Source organism: Astyanax mexicanus, chromosome 1 (genome assembly GCF_023375975.1).
Source record: "Astyanax mexicanus isolate ESR-SI-001 chromosome 1, AstMex3_surface, whole genome shotgun sequence".
In the NCBI taxonomy this organism is placed as follows: Eukaryota; Metazoa; Chordata; class Actinopteri; order Characiformes; family Acestrorhamphidae; genus Astyanax; species Astyanax mexicanus.
In genome coordinates, this window is record NC_064408.1 from 68,858,018 (window position 1) to 68,884,410 (window position 26,393).

At 38.1% G+C, this 26,393-nt stretch overlaps 1 protein-coding gene across 1 annotated transcript in view; it reads left to right on the plus strand.

The window, feature by feature from the left end:
- The first annotated feature begins 2,602 nt into the window (after window positions 1-2,602).
- nudt14 (nudix (nucleoside diphosphate linked moiety X)-type motif 14) overlaps window positions 2,603-26,393 on the plus strand; it is a 62,368-nt gene continuing 38,577 nt past the window's right edge. Inside the window, exon 1 of the mRNA XM_007230937.4 lies at window positions 2,603-2,780. Within this exon, the coding sequence (XP_007230999.2) occupies window positions 2,700-2,780 (81 nt within the window). The 5' untranslated portion in view covers window positions 2,603-2,699. The remainder of the gene's footprint in view (window positions 2,781-26,393) is intronic.

A 26,393-nucleotide genomic window follows, 5' to 3' on the forward strand; every position in this document is an offset into this window, starting at 1 on the left:
ATCACTGCCCCAAAATTGTGTTTTCCACCTGATCCAGCTGATCAGCTAATAAACAGTCATTTACTGAGTTTACTGAGTTTAATCATGTATATCCAGCAGTGTATTAGACACATCATACCACCACTTACTTTATTAAATGTCTTTAAAGCAGAGAAAGCTCTAGAATATGTAGAACAGTGTTAATATTCAGTAGAATATGTTAGAACAGGGTTCACAGTAAGGCCACATGTCCTGACGTTTATAATTCAAATCTTTATGAAACGTAAAGTTACATTCTTTTACATAAAAGGACACCAATCTTTAGAAGAGCTCTTAATAGAAAAATAAAAGCGTAGGATTTTTTTTAAAGAGTGGAGAAAATGTAAATATACAACAGAATTGACATGCCAATACATGATTATAATAATAATAATAATAATAATAATAATAATAATAATAATAATAATAATAATAATAATAACAATAATAATAATAACCAAATCTGTTATATTATTTTAAATATTAGGTGATAACTGATCATTTTTGTCATATGTATATGTATTTGCATAATTTTTTCTTACAACAGTAAATGTAATGTGAAGTAACATGTTTAGGTTGTAAAATCACCTTGTTAACTAATAAAAAACAAAATACAGAAAAAAAATATTATTTGTGATTAAAAGTAATTTCCACAAATGTTGTTCTAAGAAACTATAGGGTGGGCTTGGGTTCATATTGGCAAATGTGTCCCCCCCCAATATCAAGCCCGCTCCTACGCCCTTGCACTCCACAGTGAGAAAAGCTCAATTCCGTCCCAGAATGGGGCTTTTATTCAATAAACAGCAGATAAAAACTAGAATTACTGATATCCAATATTAGTCCACGGATTTACTGAAGAATATTCATAGTTTGTCTATATAACAAGCATTTAGAAACTCAGTAATAAGAATAATAAATGTGTAATATAAATTACAGTTATATCTACAATGTATTATAACTGTTAGTAGTAGTATTATATTTGCATAATAAGAGGTTACTTTGACCCTGTTCTAATTCAGTCAGCTCTGTACTTTTAAATTAAGAGGAGCAACTTCTCCAAACATTACAGCACGGTATTTTGGGTCGCTGTCTTTTTACGTCATCGTTAGCATAGTTGTATAAAAATGTTATTTTCTAAAGCCATGAACAGATTATTAATCTTATGGATCAAATTGCAGAAAATCCGTTCTTTGTAGAAAAGAACACGGGTCGTGTCATAATCGAAAACGGCTTGGAAATACATTTATTATTGGTTCAAAGACACCCCGAAATGAATGGAAGTGAACGGATAGCTTTGCTCTAATGGTCCTCTCATTCCTCAGCAGCACACTTCCGGTGGCACGTTTTGGAAGGGAAAAGCTGGGGGCCTGACTTTAACCCACTTGGCACCAGGTGCCATGTTTCAAACAAAAATCACACTTTGACGTCTTTTCAACTAAATAACTCAAAAGTCTCAATGTATCAGCATATGCCATATTTACATAACTAGAAAGAGCTAGAAAAAAGTCCTACCGCTTCTAAAAACTGATCCGATTTTTCGGATTCTTCTGTTTTTCAGTGATCGATGGATTCAAAACACCGAACAGTGACTCGGTTCTTTTGAACTTTGATTCTACATGGTAGCGCATGGGGGCGGGGCTAATGATGACATTGATTTCCTTTTTTCTTTCTTTTTTTTAGATTTTCCGGTTAGAAGGGAGAAGGTTAATAGTGATTGACAACGAGATCTGTTTGGCTGCAGTCGAAAATAATTGATTTATGCGTCGCCCTGTAAACACGCCCACTGGGGCTCCGGCTTGCAGCATTGCATACATGTTAGAAGGGGCTCTCTGACACTCCGTGAACATAAAACTACGTTCTTACATACAATGAATAAATTCATTTATTTAAAAAAAAAAAAAAAAATTTTTAATCTTTTATTATTTCATTAATTTCTGATTTCTGATCATTAATAGGTTGATTCAACATTATGGTTTTGTATAGTTTGTATTAAACTTTACTTACATTATGTAAATGTGTATCTTATTTGTATTCTGTTCTTAAAGCCTGTACTTCTTGCAGTGTAAAATTAATTCTACTATTACTACAAATACTACTTCTAATAATAATAATAATATAACTGTGAAGTCAAGTCAAGTCAAGTTTTACTGTCAATACTGCATATGTACAGGACATACAGAGGACTACAATTTCGTTACTCTCCTTCCCAAAGTTACAGCTAGCAAGTACAGCAAAATAAAATTATAAATATACAAGAATAGGATAAAAAAAACAATTGTCTTATTTTTTTCTTATAAGAACAATATATTAATAGTAATATAATAAAAAAAAACAAAAAAACACTATAATATAAATTATTATTATTATTATTATTATTATTATCATCTGTGATAAGAATTTCAGCTCTAACTCTGAGGCAGTATTTAATAAAGGTTGTTTTTCCCCCATCAACGCCATTTTAAGATGAAATGCAACCAAAAAATAGCGTTTATTTATTGTTCTGTTCTATAAGTTTAGCTACAGTATATCTGAATCGTCTTGACTGTGAAATTCTCGCGGAAGCGCCGCTGTCCGTGTGCCCCTCTCAGGCTTCCGTAGCCAGTCCGACTCCTGCACTGTAGGCTAATCTGCGGCTGGGCTAAGCTGTAGTGGAGCGCCGGTGGGCAGCTGTCTCTGACACGATGGAGCAGATTAACAATATCCAGGTCGTTCCCTGCACCAGCTCCAATTACCTCAAGCCCTTCACCGTGCACTATAGCCAGGTGAGTCCCGCACACCGCGCGCAGCACGGGGGCAGAGCCACCACCGGGCTTTGTTGAGCTAGCAGCCCAGCCCCCATTCATCACCATCCTCATCATCCTCATCACCAACACCATCATCCTCATCATCATTATCATCACCAGCAGCAGCTCATAATGTCAACCATCGAGTTTACTGGGCTGCATGCTCTTGTCACTGATCTGTGCTGTGTTTAGTAGAGCTGCTGTCGAAATCCACGGTTTTTGTGTTCAGTAGGGCTCTGAGCAGCTACATACTCTGAGCAGCTACATACTCTGAGCAGCTACATACACACACAGACACAGATACACACACACACACACAGACACACACACACACACAGTGCCCTTCCTTCTTAATGCACATGCTTCCCATTATCATCAGCCTAGCTCACTTCCCTGGGCTTCCCATCCTGTTGCTCACATGATGACACTGTGTGAAGTAAAGAAAAATGGAGACCTGCTTGGTCTGTGTGATCACATGTACAGAGAGTGAATGAAAACAGGAGCTACCTGAGAGCTGCAAAGTGCTGTACATGCCCAAACCCAGCTAACTAACTAAGTGATCATTAAAGTGGCCTTAAAGAGCATTTGGACTCATTTTTAAATTGCCTCTGTACTTTATTCATGCATAGTATATCATTTCAGCATTGATATCGTAATGTACATATGTACAATATTCACATCACAGAAAGTGCAATGTTTTAAGCAAATATTAACAACATTTTTGAAAGCTATTGTGCTTGATGCATTCAAAGAAAAAATTACATTGTTCTCATTTTACATTACAGTCTGCCTGATTAATGATTATATTTACCCATTATCATTTAGTGTGAACCACTCACTGATACACAGATTATTAAAATCATGTCATGTTGGAACTTTGACAGCCAGTGAAATTCCAGCATTTTAAAAATGAAAATATATATATCACAACATATACAGTACCAGTCAAAAGTATAAAAGTGAAAGCATTTTTTCTTCCCATGATTTTAAGTGTCTGCATTGTAGAATAGTATTAAAGTCATCCAAACTATTAAGAAGAACATATGGAATTATTTAGTTAACAAAAAAGTGTTAAGTAAGCCAGAGTATGTTTTATGTTTTAGACTCTTGTAGTGCCTCTTAGTGCCTCTTGTTTAGATGTCAGCTTTGCACATCTTGGTGGGATTTTCTCAGTCAGACTTTTGAGGTAGAGTCCCCTGGAATTACTTTCAGTTAGCAGCTGTGCTGAACTTGTCAAGAGTTAATTACTTAAATTTTTGTTTTAAATGTGTTTGAGAGCATCAGTTGAGTTGTGAAGTGGTAGAGTTGGTATACAGTGAATAGCCCTATTTAAGTAATGTTCTAATTCATATTATGGCAAAAACTACTCAGCTAATTAAATAAAGAAAAAAATAAATACTTTGACATGTAGGTCAGTCTATCTGAAACATTTCAAGAACTTTAAATGTATTCTCATCTTTAACTGTTACACAGATCCTTACTACCTCTTTTGCACAGGATAAGTTTATCAGAGTGATCAGTCTCTGAACCTGTAAGTTAACACCATCCCAGATAAGAGCACCTAAATGCATTACATTTTTTTGCTTTGTCTTACACTGTTTAGTTTACTACATGATTCCTTATGTGTTGCTTCATAGTCTGAATGACTTTAATATTCATTAATAATGTAGGGAAATTATTGAAAGAATTAAAACATTGAATAAGAAAGTGTGTCCAAACCTTTGACTTCTACTGTATGTCATTATCTGTCTTAGTGGTTTTGCGTTCTGTGTATTGTATTGTGCAATTGATATGTTTACGTGAATTTTTATTCTACACTGGAGGTGATGGGAACCTGTAATCAAAATATTAACAGTGAAGATTTTAAAGAAAAAAACAACAACAGAGGGATCAGTGGGTTCAAACGAAAACATGGTGTTTATTGCGTCCTTAAATTTTGCGCGAGAAATATCTTATTTATGAGATCGGTGCACATAAATGCCACCACAAACTCGTATTTAACTTTAACTCCGCTACTTCAATGCTTACAGATAAAAAGATGAATCTCATGCTCATTCACATTCATGTTGCATGCCAATGAATTGGATACCTATCTAATCTAGGAGCACATGTGCAAGTGACTTAAATCTGGTTTATAAAGATCAGATTTTATGTGTCTACACAGCCCTAAAGAAAATAGTTGGGTCACTTCATCCTGGTAATGTTTATGTACTTCTTTAATATAAATTATTTTTTAAAAGTTTATATAAATTTTACAGTTGTATAACAGTTCAAAATGTGATGTTAGTAGCTTGTAACAGACAACAAATCATGCTTCCAGCTAATGCAAATGTTCTCAGTTTGGTGAATATTTATTTTGGTAAATGTTTATTCCAACTGATGTATTAGTTACTCTCCGCTTTCCTTTAATACTGTACATGAGAGTGATGCAGTCACTGCTTCAAGAATAGAAACTGGGAGTCCATCAAAAATGATGCGCTACATTGTGTCCCGTTGCTTCATTAAGAATGTTCTATCTTTATCGTTGTCACTCACTCGCTATTCTTGCTGTTAGGACATGTTGTACCTTTCTCTAAAATGATGTTTCACATCTCCCTGGGCTGGGTTTCCCAAAAGTGTTTTAGCACAAAGCTGATTCTTAAAGGATTGAGCGAGTATTACACTGATCTCTCAGTCTGCCAGTTAGCTGCCATGATCTCAGTACTTAATGCTTTCGGGAAATTGTGCCTGGAATGACATACATTGAGTTATGAAATTGGTGGAGTTCCCCATTAAGGCTGTGGGGTCACTTCAACATGCTCGAAATATATTGTTCCTGTTTTAAGGATTTTCTAAGTTCTATTTCATGACCTCACAATCTGCCCTACTGCACAAGTAGACCCTGTTTACGCCTGATCACTTCTAGTATCCTAAATATCAGGATTAGATGTAAAGTGTAAACTCACATAAGACACACTTATAGCTGATATAAATCTGATTTATCTTAAAAACACTTCAGGTGGTAGTCAAATATTATATCATAGTGATATAATGATAGCAAATTGGCATATTCCCACACAGTAATAGAACTTCATCTCACTACCAAGTGTATCAGCACACAGTCCAGATACTAATCACATGATATGAACTGGTCTTATTGGGGTCTAATTGGGGGCTATGTTCAGACTGCCAGCCCAAATCTGGTTTGTGATCTTTATTGATTGTTGTGTATCCAGATAGATAATTGATATTTGAGTGTATAAACGTAAAAACCAATACGATTCCAATCAGATTTGCATAGATCTGGGAACTCTGGATGTTCAATCTGGATGTTCAATGGAATTTCACCATTTGTGTCGCTCACAGTGCTTTAAACGATAACCTCATTAAATCCAAAGTGACCCCCATGTCTTCGGCGTCCAGCAGCACCACCAAATCACACTACTAGCATGCATACATATAGGTTTGCGATATTCGGACACGCAAATCCGATCTAAATACCTGCAAATGTTAGTGTGAAAAGCCGTCAAAACAGATTGGATTTGAGAAAGAACAATTTTAGTATCTTATAAAGTTGTTGATGCTTTTTTTCATTTCTGTTGTTACAGTGAGTTTCTAGCATATTTCTCCTTTGCCCTCTCTTACTTTGCATTGGTTCCAAAGGACATTTCAACAAATCCATAGAAGTTTCCTGAGTTGACGTCATTTTTCCCACTGTTGTCTGGACTTGCATTAAGACCTTTGTTTTCTCGGGGGCACCTGTGGGTGTTTCCTCCCCGATTGTTCCACTGCATCTGTGCTTGGCAGCCCGTGCGTTGTTCACTGTGCAGTAAGGCTTCCTCTGGTATAGTTAAAGTGGTAATCCCCAGTGCGAGGTCCATTGTTCGTGGAGAGACGTCTTAGTCATCCACATCCGCTGCTTGCTGCTGGTATGGGTGGAATGCATGGCGCAATCATGTCAGATGCTCATGGGACTATCACTCGCTGTCATAACGCAAGTTGTCAAGGTTACACATGTTACACTAACAAGTGTACACTCTCGGACCACTCTTAGCCCACGTTTTCCTCACTCAGAAGACGCCCTCGGTCCTCGGTCATTACCAAATTTAACATGGGGCAATCTGTGTTGAAGTTATTATGAAAGTCCTTAAGGCCTCACTGGGTCTGTATGGCACAATCAGGATTTTCTCAATTTTTTCTCAATTAGTGATGTCTGAATAGATCCACTTAAAGTCATCAGACTTACCACCATAATAATTTGAAACTGAAAGTGGGGTTAATCAGTTACTAAGACGAATAGCTAAAGTAGCATTATACCTAGATATCTAGATAGTAAAAGGCATAGTTCACCGCTGATGTAGAGAGATAAAGTAATACTAAAAAAAATAAACGTGAGATCTTCCTACATTAAACAGGGTTGGAAGAAAATATAGATATTATTTGGGTATTTTAAAAACACTGTTGATTTATTTCTTATTAGTTTACATGTAAAGATTTGGTCAGACAGTGGTTTATTGTTGTCAAGTGTTGAGTTTAAACTTCTACATAGCAGTGTTGTACACTGCCTTTTATTTAGATTTTATAATATCTAAATAATATGTTTTTTTATACTGTGAATTGTTTAGAATTAGTTTGATTTAATACAATGGCAGTATATTCCCTTGATGACAGTATCGCAGTATTTTGAAGTAAATTGAATTGCAACCCCTGTATTGTAATTCATACACCAAGTTTTGTACCAATACACAGCCCTTAAAAAAAAGGACATTGTGATTTATTTTGTTGATTTTCAGTATATATTGCGATTTTAACAAATCAAGTATTGTGCGAAATTTCACTAAGTCAGTGATCCAACATGTGCTAATATTAATGCGGCAATATTAATAATTAAAATGAGGTGTTGGGTAGAAATAATCAATGTTCTGGTCATGAAACAATTGTAATAACATGTAATAATTATTATTATTGCTATTTATTAATATTAGGCAGCAATAAACATTGCACGTTCTGTGATGTGATTATTGCACGTGTACATTGCGATATCGATGCTTAACAATATGTTGTGTCTACTTCTAGACCTCTGTGCAGAGTAAAAGGAAATTGATTTATGTAAATGTCATTTTTCTAATGATATAGCTTAAGCACTGTTACATACCATTTAATTGGCAATTTAACTGATAGCCAAATAGTATAGCTGTATAGTTACCATATGCCACGTTATGTAAGTACAAACTAAGGATCATGTAGTATTACCTAACCTTTAAATGTCCTCAAAACCACTGGTGATTCCTGTTTTTTCCACCCTTAGAAACAAGTCTGTCAATTTTCATTGCTTTGCATTAGGGGTGGGCAATATTGTATCATATACAATATATCGTGACACAGAAATATCATGATATTAAAAAATTATATTATATTATTATATTATTTTATGCTATTATGTTTTTGCCACATGATTATACTGTTATACTCTTGTACTATATTCCTGAAATTAATAAATAATGTTTCTATTTTCCTATATCGCCAAGTATATCGTTATTGCAAAAATACCCTAACATATCGTGATATTATTTTAGAGCCATATCGCCCACCCCTACTTTGCATGTATTTACCAAGTAGTCATTCTTTTTATACTTCTGCATTGAGTTCACACACAGTCTAAGGCGTTTATATTTGTGTGTTGGGCTGTTTGTGTTGCTCTACAATCACAATGTGACTGTGGGGTAGATTTGACAGAGAAGCATTAATTGGCCTTTAGGGTGTCATAAAAGTCATGGAGCATAAGGTGTTAATCAGTGTGGATTAAGGTACGAGCGACATGGGCGTTCTGCCACAAAAAACTAATTTGAAATGGTCAGTGATATCTTCATATGACCTTATGGTGCAATTAACCTTGTCTGAGTGGGTGCCCTGATTCTGCTAGTTTGTAAGCTAGCCAGACTACTTCTCTGGGAAGGTCTACCACTGAGCAGCACAAGAGACAAGATAGGGAGGGGGAGGGGTAGAATGACCTGAAGGGGTGGGAAAGTAGGGGCTTGCTCGGGTCTGCTGTACAAGCTTAAGCAGCCACTGTACTTTATAATTTATAATAAGAACTACGTATCTCTGCACTGACTGCAGATCTTCATGATTATTTTGGAAATCAAAATATGAGCAAATTATGTTTATTTGCGTTATTTCCAGCTTTACTTGTTAGACTGTAAATCTGTGTTGATCTTTTGAGGTTGTGTACAGAGTGTGCATGTTTGTGGTTGATTGGTTGGTGATGTTCTTTTGGTATAACTGATAGCTGATGAAAGTTCTGTCTTATCTGTTGTGTGTCATTATGAACCAGCTATAGCAGGGCTCCAGACTAACACTGCCCCACCGTCCCAGGTAGGGGTGGACGATATGGCCCTAAAATAATATCACGATATTTCATGGTATTATCGCGATAACGATACTCTTGACGATATGACGAAATACTGTATTTTAAAAAGGATTTCAAGTATACACTACTGCACCAAAATGAATATTACATTTTCTTACTGCATATGATATGATATGGCAACTGAGATATTAAAAAATACAAGAAATTTATTTTGTAAGATTTATAACAGAAGTCAATGATCCAGAATGTCATGGCACTAATAATGCGCTCTACATATCTCCATATATCCAGTATTAAATAAAAAAAATAATGATACTGGACAGAATCTGTTTCTAGTAGATATATTATGGGAAATGAGAACAGTGGAAATTTTTCTTTAGCTAAAAACAGCAAAAAAGTAGAACCCTGATGTGATAATTAGGGGTGGGTGATATGGCACGATATTTCAGGGTAAAATATCGTTCACGATATTTAAAAAAATGGCGATATTATTGTGTACGATATGATATGGCACACCCCTAGTCCCAGGGACGGTAAAAATAGCAGAAGGGGCAAGATTAATGCTCTTTTGGGATGCTTTTGGGACGTTGAATTTGTGTTCCATTAAACTGATTATGAGCTGTTTATGAGGAGATATGAACATTGTTGTTTTATTCTATAAACTACGAATAACATTTCTCAAATTCCAAATAAAAATATTGTCATTTAGAGCATTTATTTGCAGAAAAAGAGAAATGTCTGAAATAACAAAAAAGATGCAGAGCTTTCAGACCTCAAATAATGCAAAGAAAACAAGTTAAGAGTTCTGAAATCAATATTTGTAGGAATAACCCTGGTTTTTCATCACAGCTTTCAGTTTTCCATCTCGGCATGTTCTCCTCCGCCAGTCTTACACACTGCTTTTGGTTAGTTTTATTCCGCTCCTTGTGCAAAAATTCAAGCAGTTCAGCTTGATTTGATGGCTTGTGATCATCCATCTTCCTCTTAATTATATTCCAGAAGTTTTTTCCAGAGTATTTTTAGTTCAGGACAGTTATGAAAAAAGTTAGCCTAGAGCCCTGTATAGGTTGGAACCATATATGTTAAATAAAGGTAAAGCAATAAATAAGATGAGAAGAATAGAAGAAAGAACAAAAATTTCTGTGCCACCCTTTAAACAGGGCATTTGTTGGTTGGCCTAATTAATAACCTTGGCGTTCTCCGTAGGATTTTATGGCTGATGAGCAGCATAAGGATGCTTTTATGGTGTCTTTCATCATAATCACAGTGCTGAAGACCCCATGCAGTGCAGACCGTGACCGTGTCTCTGCTTTAAAAGCGCTAATTAAAATCATCTTGTAATTATCCGGGGGACTTGGAGACCCTCATTCTGGGCCAGGTGCATAAAAGCGTGAAAATTAAAAAAAAAAAAAGAAAATGTCCATTCTAAGTTATTTAACATTTGTGCATCAAAGGTTACGTTCACACAGCAGGTAGATTTGGCCCAAATCCAGTGTTTTTCATTATTATGAGAGAGGATTTCAGTGGTGGAATAGTGAGGTAACACACCCCGTAAATAATACAAAAATTAAAAACCATGTATTGCAACTGCTCTGTGTTTGTAAAGAATTGTAAAGAAATATCAGAACACACCCATAGCGGACGCAGCTGCAGTATTACAGGAAAATAAAAAGCTTAAAAACAAGTTTAAAAGTGAGCCCAGCTTTCACCTACTGGAACGTCTTGATGGCTCCTGTGAAGCTGGTGAAGATTACACTGAAACTTCACGTGAACCATTGCTCTTTTTCATGTGACAAATGTCAGATATTGGCCACAATAGACAACTCTACATCCTGTGGTGAGAAGATTGATGTGTGAACCTTTCTCTGGTTCTCTGTTGAGGATTGAAAGCAGTGCTTTTCTGTATCTTGTTATTTAGCTGTCATGACACAAGTTATACATTACCTATTATTATGTGAGATTTAAGCCACAGGGTGTAATTTAGTTCTAAATGCTGTGTATTTGAACCAGTAATGAATCAGGCTCTAGACTGATATTGTAGATTTTTTTTGCTGGAGGTTTCGTAGTCTAACATAACCTACTTAAGTTTCTTCAGCTATTGCATAGCGTAAGTGGCATCTATGTGTCTTCCCCTCCTTCTGGCTATTGCAGCAACAGCAGCAGCTGCATCACTGAGTCACTGCAGTGTGCCACCCACACGGCTCTGCTGGCACTCTGTGCCGGGAGATTGCTGCTGCCAACCTGTGCCTTCCTGTACTGATTCACTCACTCACTCACTCACTCGCTTGGTCACTTCCGTGGCACACCTTCAGCAGGTTTATCCTGAGGATATAACTTTCTCCTGTGATGTATTTAATGCCAGACATCGCCATTGGCCCATAATTCCCACGTTGGTGCATCCGTACAATGTGTGTGGAGTAGTTCATTCCATAGCTTTGACTCACGTGGAACCCTATGGCCTTTGGTCCTTCTTCAAGTCTGCAATTTGGTGATGACAGCCTCATGCTGGCCTAGAGGGCAAGACAGCTCCTGAGCACTGGGGATAAAAGTGTTCTTAGGACAGACTTGGGACTTGTGTGATGTACAGGCCTTGCATGTGCTTGTAATCTGAACTGTAGGCTGTTTTGTTCAATTCATACATTAAGTATGAAATGGTACAATTTGTTAAGTTATTTTTAGTCTGAGGAATTAACTTATTGCTCAACTACACTCACATGCCAAAATAAGGGAATGGGAACTTGCGTCCATTCCCGTGACTTCTGTCATGTCTTATGAAAGCTAAAGAGTGTACTTACTGAGCTGTGGGAAATCGATGTGGGGTGTGATTCTGCATTGAATCTAGATGTAAGGAAATATGTTTTTTTGGGGGGGGGGGGGGGGTGGGAAATCTGCTTTATTTTTTTCTGGGTTTTTTTTGTTTTGTTTTTGTTAAATTTCAGATTTTTTTTAAATAAAGCTGTCAGGCAACTATATGATGAAATATATTGCTCTGTAATAATAAAATACACAAGCCCTGCTTAAAACGCCTACAATTAAGATGCAAATACTAACAGAATTTAGGTATTTGACCATATTTTGATCAAAAGTTTACGCCCAAGTAAAATAAAATAGTCTTTTCGCTAATGCTGTTAAAATTGTTTTGGTATAGCTCTTTTAATTTCTATTTTCTGGTCTGGGGCTTTTATTATGAAGAACAAAATGGGATTGTGATGCTATCTGTATTCCGAGATTAATTATTAGCTGTTTTTTGCTTTGTTATGTTGTTTTGTTTGATATGATGTGTGTATGATGTGTGTCTGTAAATACTCTGGTCTTCAGGCTACAGTACATTTTCTAATTCAGTGTATTCCGTGTTTACACTTGTTCATCCTAATTCCAATTTTTTTTTTCCTGAATTCTGTGATTCTGTCTGTGTTTTCTGCATCATGGAAATCATAGGGTCCTATGAATGTGATTTCTGCTATAGCTGCTTGTCTGTTCGTGAAAACAGTTCTAGCCAGACTTCACTGGTTACAATCATTAGTGTGCAGTCCACTGCAATACCTTCTATGGGGTACAGTATTTTCGGTGCACATGTGACACTGTGGATCAAGGAATGATGAAACATGGTAAAAAAGCACAACTTCAAAACGTTGAATGTCACAATACCTCTTGCCCTCACTTTGTCACCTTTTCAGAAGCTTGCTGATCAGTCAGTATTCAGCCACACTTACAAGAGAGTACCTCAAAACTGATAAGTTACAGGTGCGGGGGTTCCCAAGCCACTACTTGATGATTGAAACACATGATGACAAATGCCTACCTGAGTTAGTGGAAGGATTTTTAGAAAGCAGTGTATGCAGTTTCATACACACACACACACATGACATAGGAGGGATTGGCAGTTGTTGTCAGGTTGAGTCTCAGGTATTGCAATCATCAAATGCTTGCCCACCGAGGCTCTCCAGTGGATTAGGGCTTAATTAATTAGCTGACGGGCTGGGTAATGAAATTTGGTCTGTCCGAGCGGTTCTCGTGCAGAGAGGCAAGTCTCTCGTGTCCCGCGATCCAGCAGCTGAGCCAACACGGTCAACTGCTCCAGCTGCCCACCTGCTGCTTTAGCCACGGGGGTCCGAGCCAGGGAGGAGGGATATCAAAGGCAAGTTTGTTGCAGAGAGAGAGGGGGAGTCGCTGGATTAGGGCAAGGGGCTGGTGGGTGGACAACGGTGCGCATCGGGTGGGGAAGAACAGATGAGGAACAATAGGGCCAGGCAGGCTGGAGCGAGTACAGGGGTGAGGAGGCCATGGGAAACGTGTGGCAGCCATCAGCCCAGCACCAGGCCGCTGGGCACGCTCAATAGGCACAGGAAATGGGATTTGCACGAGACAGATGTGCGGGAGAGGGAACAGAGGTGATGAATGCATTAAAGCCCAATGAGCGAGATGAAGGTGAGAGGCGGCGGTATGCACTTCGCATGAAAACCCATGCTTTGCTCGCCCAGTGCGTAGGCCCATCTTCTTCCCAGTACCCTCTGTAATAAACAACCTGCTGATCTGAGAACATTTCGGGTTTTTGTACTATTTATATTTATTATTTGGCACATTAAATATAGCTGTTTCATATATAAACTGCATATATAATGCTGTCACTGTGCTTCATATAGATGCAGGGCAGATGAACTTAGGAAATTTTGGATCATAAGCAACTCTTGGACCAATCAGAGACAGCCTTCATCATTTCCTGTTGTTAGTGGTGTTAATCATGCTGCTCTTTAGAAGGGGAAACAAATCAGACTTTTTAAATATTAATGTATGTGTATTTCCTTTTTTCCCTTTGAAAATCATGCTGCTCAACACCTCATGTTTCATGTGACTTTTGCGGGAGGGTTCAGTTTGTAAAAGTGTTCAAATTGAGCCACAAGAGCCTTAGTTAGTTCAGAATGATGGTAAAGTGCGGTAGCTTTGGGCTGCATGAGGGCTTGGTGGTTAGCATGTTCGCATCTCAGTTCTCTATATGGGTTTCCTCTGGGAACTCTGGTTTCTTCCCACAGTCCATCAAAAACATGGTGATCAGGAGAATTTGTTATTCTAGTGAATGATTGAATGAATGAATGTGCTTCAAAAGCTGCTTGAGTTGAACACAAAATGATTTAGGGCTGCATGATAGTGGAAAATTCACGTTCCAATATGTTGTTGTTCTGTGGTACATTTTGTGATGTTACAAAATACAGGAGTTAACACCATATTTTGCCCAAAAAAATGCCATAATATAAATAATGCAATCTCTGCATTAATGACAAATATTTTGAGTAGACTCTGTAATCTGGTAAAATATTGGCATGTAAATAATAAGCATTTTCAAGCAAAAAAAAATGTTTTTTGGCATTGCACATAACACTAATTGCATGTCCTGCTATGTGACGTACTGCAGTTGTGTGCACTGTGATGACGATGCTGAAAGGACATGCTGTGCAGCTCTAGAATGATCTTCAAAAAGATGACGCTCTGAGCCTTGTTAAGTTGCCTTGGAGAGCAGATGGACAGGTTGCCAGTGGGGTCAATGATGACCTCTGGCCTCTTCCGGTGGTGGGGCGTGTGGTCACTGTCGACACCCTGCTCATCAGCTGCGGGGGTGGAAAGGTGAGCGGCACACTTGCGATTCGGCCTCATTGTTTTGGAGGCCGGTCTGTCGAGGAGTTGAAGAGTGCAGGCCACTTTCGCTTGTTAACTCGCACGCTGGTTGTCTCGCACGGACACGTGTCTATTTTTGCACGGCGTGTGTGTTCTATTTTATCATTAGAGGCATCCTTTTGTGGCATTGTCTGGCCTAGTTATTACTCCGGATCTCTCTGGAGATTTGCAGTGAGAACCTGCTACCAGTAGCGCAGTGGCACTACCACCCGTCTAACGGGAGCCGGCGAGCGGAGATGCCTTGTCTGGTTCCCAACATTGTACGGCCTTCGCTTGCTGGTAACCTCAAACCACTTCCTTGGCCTGGCTGAGATCTATGAGCGCTATAATGGTGAGAGTTGGGTGGTGACTGGGACCCGAGAACATTTTCCCACTGTGTCGGAGCAGCCTCAGCCCTGTGGCCGGGGTTTTCTCGGCCGCCATTCAGGGCATTGTATTTGCGTCCTGTGTATCACTTCCCTGCGAGATTGCGGATTGTTCGTGGGAACAATGATGTTTGGGGCTCTGAAAAGCTTCATAAATCACTCACGTGGTAATATAAAGTACAGTGTTGTCTCCCTTTAGATGGGGTGTGATCTTCTGATAGGCCACTTTTTTTCCCAAGTAAAGGCAGCCCTAACCCTGCGATAAACAAAACATCCTCTAAATAGAAACTTACAGTGGCGCTTCGGAAGAGGCCCGAGATACATTATCCTGCCACATCAATAGATTGATCAGCTTTTTGTTTTTCCATCCATCAAGTCCCTGTATAATTGAGCCTGTAAAACGTTCAGCAGGCAGGATTATGGATGGGCTGGGCAGGGGTGTTAACCTTCAAGTCCACAATGAGCTGAAAATGAAGGCAGGGGCGTGGTGTTAATTTGAAGGTCTCCACCTGTGGGCTGGGGCAGAATAAAGAGTGGAGATGGTGGGGGGGGGGGAGGCTGGAGAGGAGACAGCAGATGGAGACAAAGAGGCTGAGCTCTATTCTGTCTGTCTTTTCAGCTTTCTTTCCCCTTGTCTTTAAAACACAAGCCCTTGAATGAGTGAATGAGTGAGTTAGTGCTAGCTAGCATCCTCCAGACCTCTGTATGTCTTTAGCACATGCACAAACACACACTCGTGTTGTTTGGATTGGACTACAATAAAAACCCTGCTTAATTTGAGGTGCATTGCTCATTTCATTACCTCTCTTCTCTGAGTGTCCTCTGTGGCTCGTCTGACTGTGAGCAGAGTGTGCCCCTGTCAGGAAACGTCATCTGGTTGTTTACACAGTGAGGGCTTTGTCTGATGGCTGGTGGGTTAGGTTACACCGGTTGTTACCTGATATAATTAATTACAGTCTTATTATTTACCTTAGTGATCTGCATTGCTTATGCTGAAGTAGCGCGCTGTTAAAGCTCCATTAACCCGCGTACGCAACCGAGGTGACGTGTGGGTGTGCGCCATTGTTTGATGTGACGAGTGGAAATATCAATTTGCTCTTGATGTAACCAAGGCACACACTGGCCCAAAGAAAAGAAAAACAAAAAATGTCTATTTAAGCGCTTAGGTTGTTTAATTCTGTCTCCAGCACCTGGAATCATTTTTTTCCTTCCTATACGTACAATAAATTAGCATTAAAGCTAATACATTTTTTTGCATCTTCTGATTCCCAGAATGTTCTAAGCAAGCCCTAATGACATCTCATTCCCTATGTAACATGAACCAAAATTTAGTTCTTAAATCTTCCTTAGGTTTTTACTGGAACTAATGTAGCCAACAACAAATGCAGTAAAATATTTTCGGGTCCAGTAATAAATGTAGTGTTATCTGAACATTTCGCTCCTCCAGAGTACAATACAAGAACCTCTGCCCCATGCAATTATGGGTTGATCCTATCGAGCATCTTATTATTAAAAAATATTATCACTATACATTGCCCATGATAACTATAATACCACAATACTGTCATTCTTGCGATTGCAACAACATTTTCTACAATACTTCTGTGTTACTGAAGGAAATAAAATACAAAAAAAGCAAATAACATTCATTATGTATTTATTAGTGTCCATTTTTGACACAGCAGCAGGTTTACTATTATTATTGATTTGTGCCACCACATGGAATAATGAAGCAGTAACTTTAGTAAGTAAATTTTAAGAGTGAGTCTTAGGGAGTTTAAAGCACCAAGGATTTAATAAAAATATCAGTATTTCAGTATTTATCAGTATTTATCACCACATATCCATTTTGTATTGCAGTTAGAAACAATACAATATTTTGCGATACTGATACTGGTTCAAATATCATTATGCACCCCAAGTTTTAGCCAAGTGTTTAGTGCTTATGTTACTTGCAGGAATGCACGTTGATATAAGAATCATGTTGGAAATATTTTCAGCATCAAAATATTTAACCAATATTTTAGCCTGATATTTCAGGGTTTTTTTGTTTTATCAACTTAATCTTTAACTATATATCAGCCTTAAAACTATTATATATTACATATAACGAATACGTTTAAATTCCCAAAATGCACTGAATAACTAGTTTTTCACTGGTTCTAATGTAGCCAACATTGGACAAAGCATGGACAAAATTAAACATTACTGCTATCACTGTTTTTAGCTGCATGCAGGACAAAAGTCCTTATTAGTATGCCTGTCCACTCCGCGACAATCAAGGCAACGCCCCCAGCAGTCGTTTCCAAATATAGACCAGGCTCCTGTCTACATAAATGGAGTGAGCCTATAAACCCAGAACTTGGAGATGGACCGGATAGTGTTTTGGGGGCAGTAGCGATCACTGATTGTCTTTTGAGCTCAGTTGGCTGATTGCCGATTCTGATAGATTCTATTAACTGTTCCAGGCAAATTTACTCATAAATTCTGCATTGTCTGTTAAGATAAAATTAACCTTATTTGGAAAATTAACCACATTTAAGAGAAGTGTAACAAGTTAACAAGCTCAGAGAGCCTGTGAATTCCCATATAGAACCATTCTCTGTAGATCGAAGTGGAAACACAACTGAAAACAGCTGCTTATCCAGCACAAGAACCTCATATTGGATTAGATTTTTTTTACTTTCTACTGTTGCTGCTGCACTTTTGGTAGTTGTGAAAAGTGGCCTGTACCATTAGCTTTTTTGTGGGGATAGCAGTGTTGTGTGGTTAGCTCTGCAGTACTGAGTGATGTACTCTCGATAGGGGTATCTGGTTAGTGATTTTAAGTCTTTAAAGGGCGCATTACTTTTGGCCTGTTTGGTCTGGGCTTTCAGACTTCATTTTGGGCCATACCAAAGTATCAGGTGTGAACGGCACAGCGAACCACTTTCCAGACCAAAGGACCAGAGTTTGGTCCGACCAACAGAGGTGGTCTTGGTCCGGATCCACTTTAGAAGTGGCTGTACTTTAGAATTTATTGTACTTTAGAGAAGAGCTGTGGGTTATTGGAGGCGCTATTATACTACTATACATAAAATATTTGTATTTAATTAATTTAACCACCCTTTAACTCGGGATATGTGCTTCATTTTCACTTTATATGATCTAATTATTGAAAAATGTATAGTAACATTTATACGACCATTGTTCAAATATTGGGCCATCCCTAATTACTTGTTAGGTATATTAGCTTTATAGCTGTAGTCCAAAACTAAAGAAGCATACTCCGATATCTGATACACTTTAAATAATGTTTTTTTTTTCCCGCCAAACTTTGGCTTTCATTTCTGAACATTCAAACCATTACTTACTTTGTACTTTTGCGTGCATTGGCAGTAGCTGCTGTGTGCCTCTATCTCTCCTCTGGTGTGTAATCTCTGCAGGAGTTTAATTGCCACCTGCACTCCTCAGCCGCACACACACACACACACACATACAGTGTGCATCCGTCTCGCCATGAATACACATTAGTAATATAGGTGGAGTGTGATGACCTGGTGGGGATGGGGTGTGATGAGGCCTTTAAATCCTGGGAAGTTGTACAGCACATGGTGGGAATTAAAAGGCCCCCGATTGTAAGTGGCAGCATGACGGCAATTGAATTCTTGACAGCTGCCGGGGTCACAGCATTATAAACTGGGAGCTGATGGTAATTAGACTTTAAGCACCCAAAAGAACAAGGCCTGCCTCTCTATCCCCATTCACTCCTCAGCCTTTATTGCAGGGAAGTCCAGGAGAGCACATTAATTTCAAGGTCCAGCTTCCCCCCACGGCCCTATAATCTGCATCGTAATCCATGTTGCTGCTGATTCCCAGGGTCCCAAAGGGCTTTTCTTGCTGACCTATTGAGTGGCCCTGAAAATGAGGAGCCCCCGCCATCTGTGCACACGGCTGTGAGTCCCAGTGCAGCGCTCTGCCTCTTGGGGCAGGCCTTCACAAATGACTGTGACTTCAGAAGGACAATTTAGACTGGGGTTCCTCTGCTGCAAGCTCTGGAGACACTCTGGAGGCAATGTAAAGTAAAATTATATGCCAAAGACTTTAGATCAGGGGTGTCCAAACTTTTTTTGTTGGGGGCCAGAAGGAGAAATATATTTAAAGTCACAGGCCACACTCTGTAATAAAACAAATAATAAAATATACCACTTTAAATAATACTTTTTTCCTGATTATTTCATTTACACACCATTTTACTTGACTTACTATCTTCATCTTTGACAGTGTTGAGTAAACTAAGATTTTTCAAATTGATGTTTAATTTCATGATGTCTCTTAATATTAAACTAATATTTAAAATTACGGCAACTTTTAGACTCTTTGGCCCGTTTTTCTGCGCTAGAAATGCGCACTCTCTCCGCTTTTAGACTCTTTGGCCCGTTTCTGACACCTAGTGTTCAAACTTTGAATCTCACATAATAAAAACCTGCTTAACAGCGGGCCAACTTTCATTCTATTTCTAAAATACCTCGCGGGCCGCTCCAAAAAAGGAAACGGGCCGCAAATGGCCCGCGGGCTGTAGTTTGGACACCCCTGCTTTAAATGAAGACTATTACATTTTCAAGCCTTGATAATTTCATAATCAGATCAAATCTGTCAACACTAGACGGCAATATGACAGAGCTTTATTTGTATTGTGATCATTTGTGTCTTATAGTATAAACAGTATGACTTTATTTAAGCACATTGAGAACATCATTAGAGCTGTACAATTTATTACAGAGAGCATGATTAGTCCAGTTAAACTGAATGAATTACAGTTTATTTTGAATAAATATTTTGAAGTCACTGCACTTGGTATTTCCACTATTTAAATCGTAGTTTTTAAGGCTGTTGCTACTGGTGCATACCTAATTTGCGATTTTTTTGATATGCGTCAACTAGAGCTGGGTGATTAATCGATTTTATTGATTAATTCGAATTTACAGTTAAGGACGATGTGTTTTTATGAAAATCGATTTTCTCTGAGTTTTAATTTTCACCACCGACGCTCCCCTGAGCTTAGCTCCGCCCCTCTCTCTCACACGCAGCCCCGCCCTCTGTCCCACACACACCGCTCCACAAACACACTGTGCGTGCTGACTGACCCCCCCCCCCCCCCCCCCTATTTACAGAGCAGAAATATAAATATAAAAGTGTCTTCAGTGTGACACGAAAAAAAACCTCACTGAATTTAACTCACACAGTCTCAGTCAGTCACTCACCTCACTCACCACATAGCCTGTCACTCACCTCCTCCACAGTGTCTCCCTCTTTTTGGAAAAAGCTATTCAACAATTTGTCTCTAATAGGTTTGAAAATAAAGAAAACTTAAGAAAGCAAAAAAAAAAAATTATAAAATGAAAAACTGCTCTTAAAATAACATGTAACAACACGGGAAAAAAATGATTTATGTAATTTACGTACAAATAAAGTTATTTTGTTGAAGTTTATTTGTATAATTTCTAACATATTTAGAGTGTTTTTTACTCACTTTTTTCTCTCACACAATGTTAATCCTTTACAGCTTCAAAAACATGTATGATGCAAATTAGGCGATGATGTCATTTAGCGACTTTTAGGAGATTTTAGTAGAGAAAAAAAATCGATTTAAATCGAAAATCGGATTTTTTTTTTTTTTTTTTAAACGATGTTTGGGCCATATCGCCCAGCTCTAGCGTCAACAGACATTTGTCTGATCATTAAGATATAACACATTTGCTTCTCAGACAGCAGGCTAAAAAAGCTAAATTTGAATTTCTTTCTAGGGGAGATGGGATGGTCGCTAGGTCTAATTGATGGGATCTCTTACAAAACAGTTGTGAGGGTGCCAGTCCCCCACTAACACAACATAACTGGACACGCCACTGCTGATTGTCAATTCTGATACGTCACTTAACAGAAGCCCACACTGGCTGGCATTATACTGAGTGATGGGGGGAGAGGAAAGCCCCTCCTACTCACCCAGAAAGCAAGGTCAGTTTTGCTTTCTCTGCTTCCTGACGATGGATTGTGTTCAACTGTTATACAGCTTAGTTACTTAAAAAACCCTGAATTAGAAATTACAGTTCCTTGTACTGAATTGTGAGGCTTATATTGAATTAAATTGAATTAAATTGATGACAGCAAATTCATAATCAACACATGCACACAATGTTCAATTAACCACTCAAAATGTGTGTACAGTACATATTCATATAGTAATTTGGTTTCTACTCCATCAAGCGCTTGAAAAGGATTGTATAATATGTTTTTTTTTTTTTGCTATTCAGTCAAGTTCAGTCATGTAGTGGGAAAAGTGCAAGCTAAACATTTCAAATATTTGCTTTACCTAAACAACTGAAAACTATGAAATGCCTTGTTGGTTGGCTCACTGATTATGCTGAGGAGGCGTGATGCCAGGATGTTGGGAAACTCTGCTTCAGGCCTGTCAGCTGTGGAATTTGGCATACAGTGTTTGATTCTCTTAAAGTGATGGTATTTGGAAACTGTGTGCCTCTTACTTAGATGGAATTGATTAGTAGAAATTTTGACTGACTAATGTGTCTGTGATCTTAAGGCATATTTATATTTTAGGCATTATTTTTACTGTATCTAAATGTACACTGTATGTTTAAGTGTTAAACAATGCATTATCGATATGTGGTGTCAAATGTTGATATAAATGATGGCAAGACTCATTAAGGTTTCGTTCACATTACCAGGTTGAAGTGACTCGAATCAGATTTTTTTTGCTCAATGTGGTTCAGATGAACATGGCAAATTCTTATTTTTTCAAATTAGATTTGAGTCACTTTCATATGTGGTCCTAAATCAAATGCGTATCTGATCCATGGACATGGATGTAAACAGTCAAATCAAAATTCATGTGTCACATCTGGTGCTGTTAGCTCCTCTGTCCCTTCCACACCAAGCTCTAACGGAGGTTCTCAGGTCAACAACTACACTACCCAGAATGCACCACCCGCTGACATCACGCACTCACCTGATCACGTGACACCTCACCTGCTTCCTCCAGGAAGTCCCGAATACTGATTACTGGCACTATAAAGGTGCACGCCAGACAAACACCCACGCCGCGTATTGTAGGTTCTCCTCATTACAAAGCGTTCTATATCTCTTGTCTTCAGTTTATCTTGTGTATGACCTTGCTTTGTTTTCTCGACGCCGATTATTGCCTTTGCCTCTGATACTGGATTGCTTGTGTATTACCTGGACTGTGTTTTCACTACTGCCTCTTGGATTACCTCTGATATTGGATCTCTCGTGTATGAACTCTGGACTGTTTCTCGTTTATGGTATGGTTTCGTCTTCATTGCTCTGTTTACTGGTGATCACCCATTTTTCTGTATCGACTTCTGTTACATCTGTTTATTGTTATAATAAACTTTATATATTTTTATCAGTATCTGCACGTGTCTGCAATTCTGTACAAACCATGACATCATGTCTCTTTTTGTTTTTACGGATGTTTATTCACGTATCACGAATGGGGACGTTTATACACGTATCTATTTGCGCATGTAAGATGTTTCAGGCACAGATTTGTTCACATTACACACAGATTGAGATCACTTACATTTGTGAATGAGAACCGCCAAGATCCGAAAATCGTATTTGAGCAACGTGGCTTGTAATGTGAACGTAGCCTAACTTGACTTGCTACATGTTACTGCTTTATTACTTCATGTGATGATGCTAATTAAATGAATAGGGTAAACCTGCGCTGAAACTGGCCGCTATTTCTGTGAAACTGACACCGTTAATCCATAATTCCATTGCTTATTTAGGAGAATTTCATCCTGTTAAGTAACACAGGTGATTGGTAATTGTCTTGCGATATATTGAGTATCACAAAAGCGTGGGAAACATATTGATAATATATAATGTATTGTGAGATGCCCTGCAATTTCCTCCCCTAATGGACATCCCTTCAAACAACCTTTAAGCTGCACCCAAGTTTAGTGACTGTTACAAATGTACAGATGCACCTTTTTGACTTGTCTTGTTCCTGTAAGCCAATAGAATAGAATGTTGTGGAACAGAAATGCTGTACATGAACCTGTGGGCTAGAGATATATAAAGATATATAAAGGCCCCCAGCACTGAGCTGTGGAGCAGTGGAACTGTATTCTTTTGAATGATGGATGGAGCTCCATCATCTGTTGGGATGAGGTTGAGGATGAGGTGGACTGAATGCAATCAAATCCTCACAGAATCTAGTAGAAAACCATGATCTGTAAGTAAACAATGAATGAGAATGAGTTTGGTGAGTCAACAAGCCTTTGCTGAACAGGGGAAACATACTCTCTATCTTTCCACAGGGAGCAAATCAGAGACCATGAACCCTCAGGCTAATCAAAGGAATGTGTATTTGCATATTTGCACTGAGTAGTTTCTGCTCCTATTTTATTAGATCTTTGTGAACTTTTGAATATTGAATATTCTGAGATGGCTTACAGATTAATTAAAGATTCATCGAAGTAACTGTTTTATTGCAATTTTCAAAATGGAACAATCAGGATTGTACATCTTTACATAAAAGAAGCTTGTCAGAGGGAATCTTTTTGCACCATTATATTTGCACTGTGTTTACTATAATAGATGCTTGTAAGTTTTAAGGGGTCTGCTTACTATTTGGAAAAAAAAATATATAAAGAAAACAATAGATTGGGCATCATATTAAATGGTGCTGTCTGTTTACAAGTAAAACAACTGAATATTTAATTAAATATTTAAAAAAATGTCACTTATTATTATTATTTTCAATATCGCCCTTCTTTATAATGGACAAACAGTCCATAATGGATAAAAGCTATAGTAAAAGAGTTTTGTCCACCTTTGTCCAGTACGAGGAAACATTCAATTTGACAGTAGCTTGATGGCAGGTGACAGACCGGTTAGAAAAACTAAATTAAGGGATTCCAGTTTAAACTGGGGCACAGTTTTAGGAGTTTTAGGGGAGGTGTGAAAAGCTACAGCTGCATTAGTGGATTACACTGCATAGTATTATAAAACATGCTGCATACTAGATATGCTCATCACGTAACCGTTTGTACAAGCCGGTGTGATAAGGGCAGGCATTAATGATGATGAACCTGTCACGAGAGCACGCTTAGCACAGTAGCGCTTGTTCTGATCCTGAGTGAAGGAGGTGGGGTTGAAGGGCCTGAGGCAGAAATTGTCTGTTTGACACTGCTGCTGTGTGATGATGCTGCAGGATCTTATGGTGGTAATTACAGAGGACAGCAGTAAACCTGAGGTTCACTGTGTGTGTTTATGTGAGTGTGAGTGTGCGTGAACACGCGTGTAAACTGCTTATAGTTCTTTAAAAAGTATAGTTCTTTTTCCACTCGGCCTCTCTTGGATGGTGCCGATCCTGTAAGAGCATGCGCCTGGATGACGGCTCTGCAGCACTTGCGCTTTCAGGGCTTGTCGTGTCAGCACCACGCCCTCGTTCCGATTACGTATCGGCTCTGTATGAACTTGCAGCCGCTTCCCTTCATTGAGGCTCATCTGGCCAGATATCATGACACTCTGGGCTTTCAGGAAGGTGACGGATGACATGCCGATGCCGAGCTTCTACTTTTCTGCGTTTGTGGGATCTGATTACGTCACGTTAGCATTGAAGTACGGCTTCAGAAGATTAAACTGGCTGTATAGAAGATGAACTGTACAAGAACCTGAATATTTGGCAACCAAAATTAGTGATAAGTAAAAAGACTGAATAATTTATAATTCATATATCGAACAAGCTGTTGTGGCAAACCAACCCCCCTACCTGACTTCCCCCAGCTCCTAGACGCAATACCTATCAGCATCTGATCTACAGCAGCATCACTCATTATGTTCTGTATCACCCACTACTAGAGCTGGACAATATGACAATATTTTGTCTAAATGTGAGAAAATTTCTATTTGTATCAATATATAATTTAATAAGCATATTGAAGAAAATATCTGTGCTTAAAGAACACTGACCCAACTGTATATTTAATTTTTCAAAGAGTGTAAAAATCCTGTTAAATTTAATGATGTGCAGCAAAAATATAATACTATTCTATCCATGAAAAAGTGGTTAAATAGCAGTTTTTAATAATCTGCTATTGCTGATACATTTTGTCTGTTAAAATGTTGTGATAAATACTGTGCATCATGAAAACAGGGCTACAACTAATCGTTTTTTGGAAAATTGGTCTGACATTTTTTGATTAATAATTGGATAACATTTTTTTTTTTTTTTTTATTTGACCAAATATTGTTCAGGTATGAAAGAATTAAGGGAATTAATGTTGTAACAGTATAAGGAACATACAACCTACCATTATTATAAATATTAAAGAATGGAAAATTAGCACAATAACAGTGTACATTATTTTAATGTACACTTGTCTGTCACTCTTAAACGCTTTTAATACCTTGAAAATAACTTGAAAAACGCATTATTAAAATGTTTGGATTGATTTTTATATATAAAAAAAAAATTAATCTACCTAACTGCCGCCACCCTTAAGGTGGAACTTAAAAACTCTAAATGACACACGTCTCATTTAAACACTCTAGCAGTCTCTAGTAACAATGATTGATTGAGACTATTCCAACTTTTTCTGTAATTGATTTTTATTGATTTAATTGATTAGTTGTTGCAACCCTACATAAAAATATATTTAGGATTCTGGTATAAAATTGTACTATTGTAAATGAACACACATGCATAATGGTGGAGGCCTTTATACTGTTTAATTTGATATTGGAATATGATATTATATCGGTCAAATTTAAGAAAAATGTTGTGATAGAAATTTTTGCCCTAATTTCTACCTTTTCAGAATCTGACTGTTTTCTAGCGGAAAGATACAAGCTGTAGTTACAGGGCCAGATTGACAACATTAGCTGAGGTAGCTAGCTAAAATAACTTGGCCTTGGAATTTTTCAAAATCACATCTGATCCACTGAGACTATCTCTATCTCTTTATGGCATTAATTTAAGGTATTATTAAGGTGATTTAAGTGTGAATTGCCGTTTAAATACATGCATTTAATAAATGCAAAAAAATAATGCCCTGTCACCTAGAGCTGGATATCAATGTTTACTGTAATAGTAAAATATTTTAGTGTTATTTTAGAACCGAGTGAAGATCCACACTAAGCTGTCAGCTACATACTTTATAACTGAGGACCAGAGTTTAA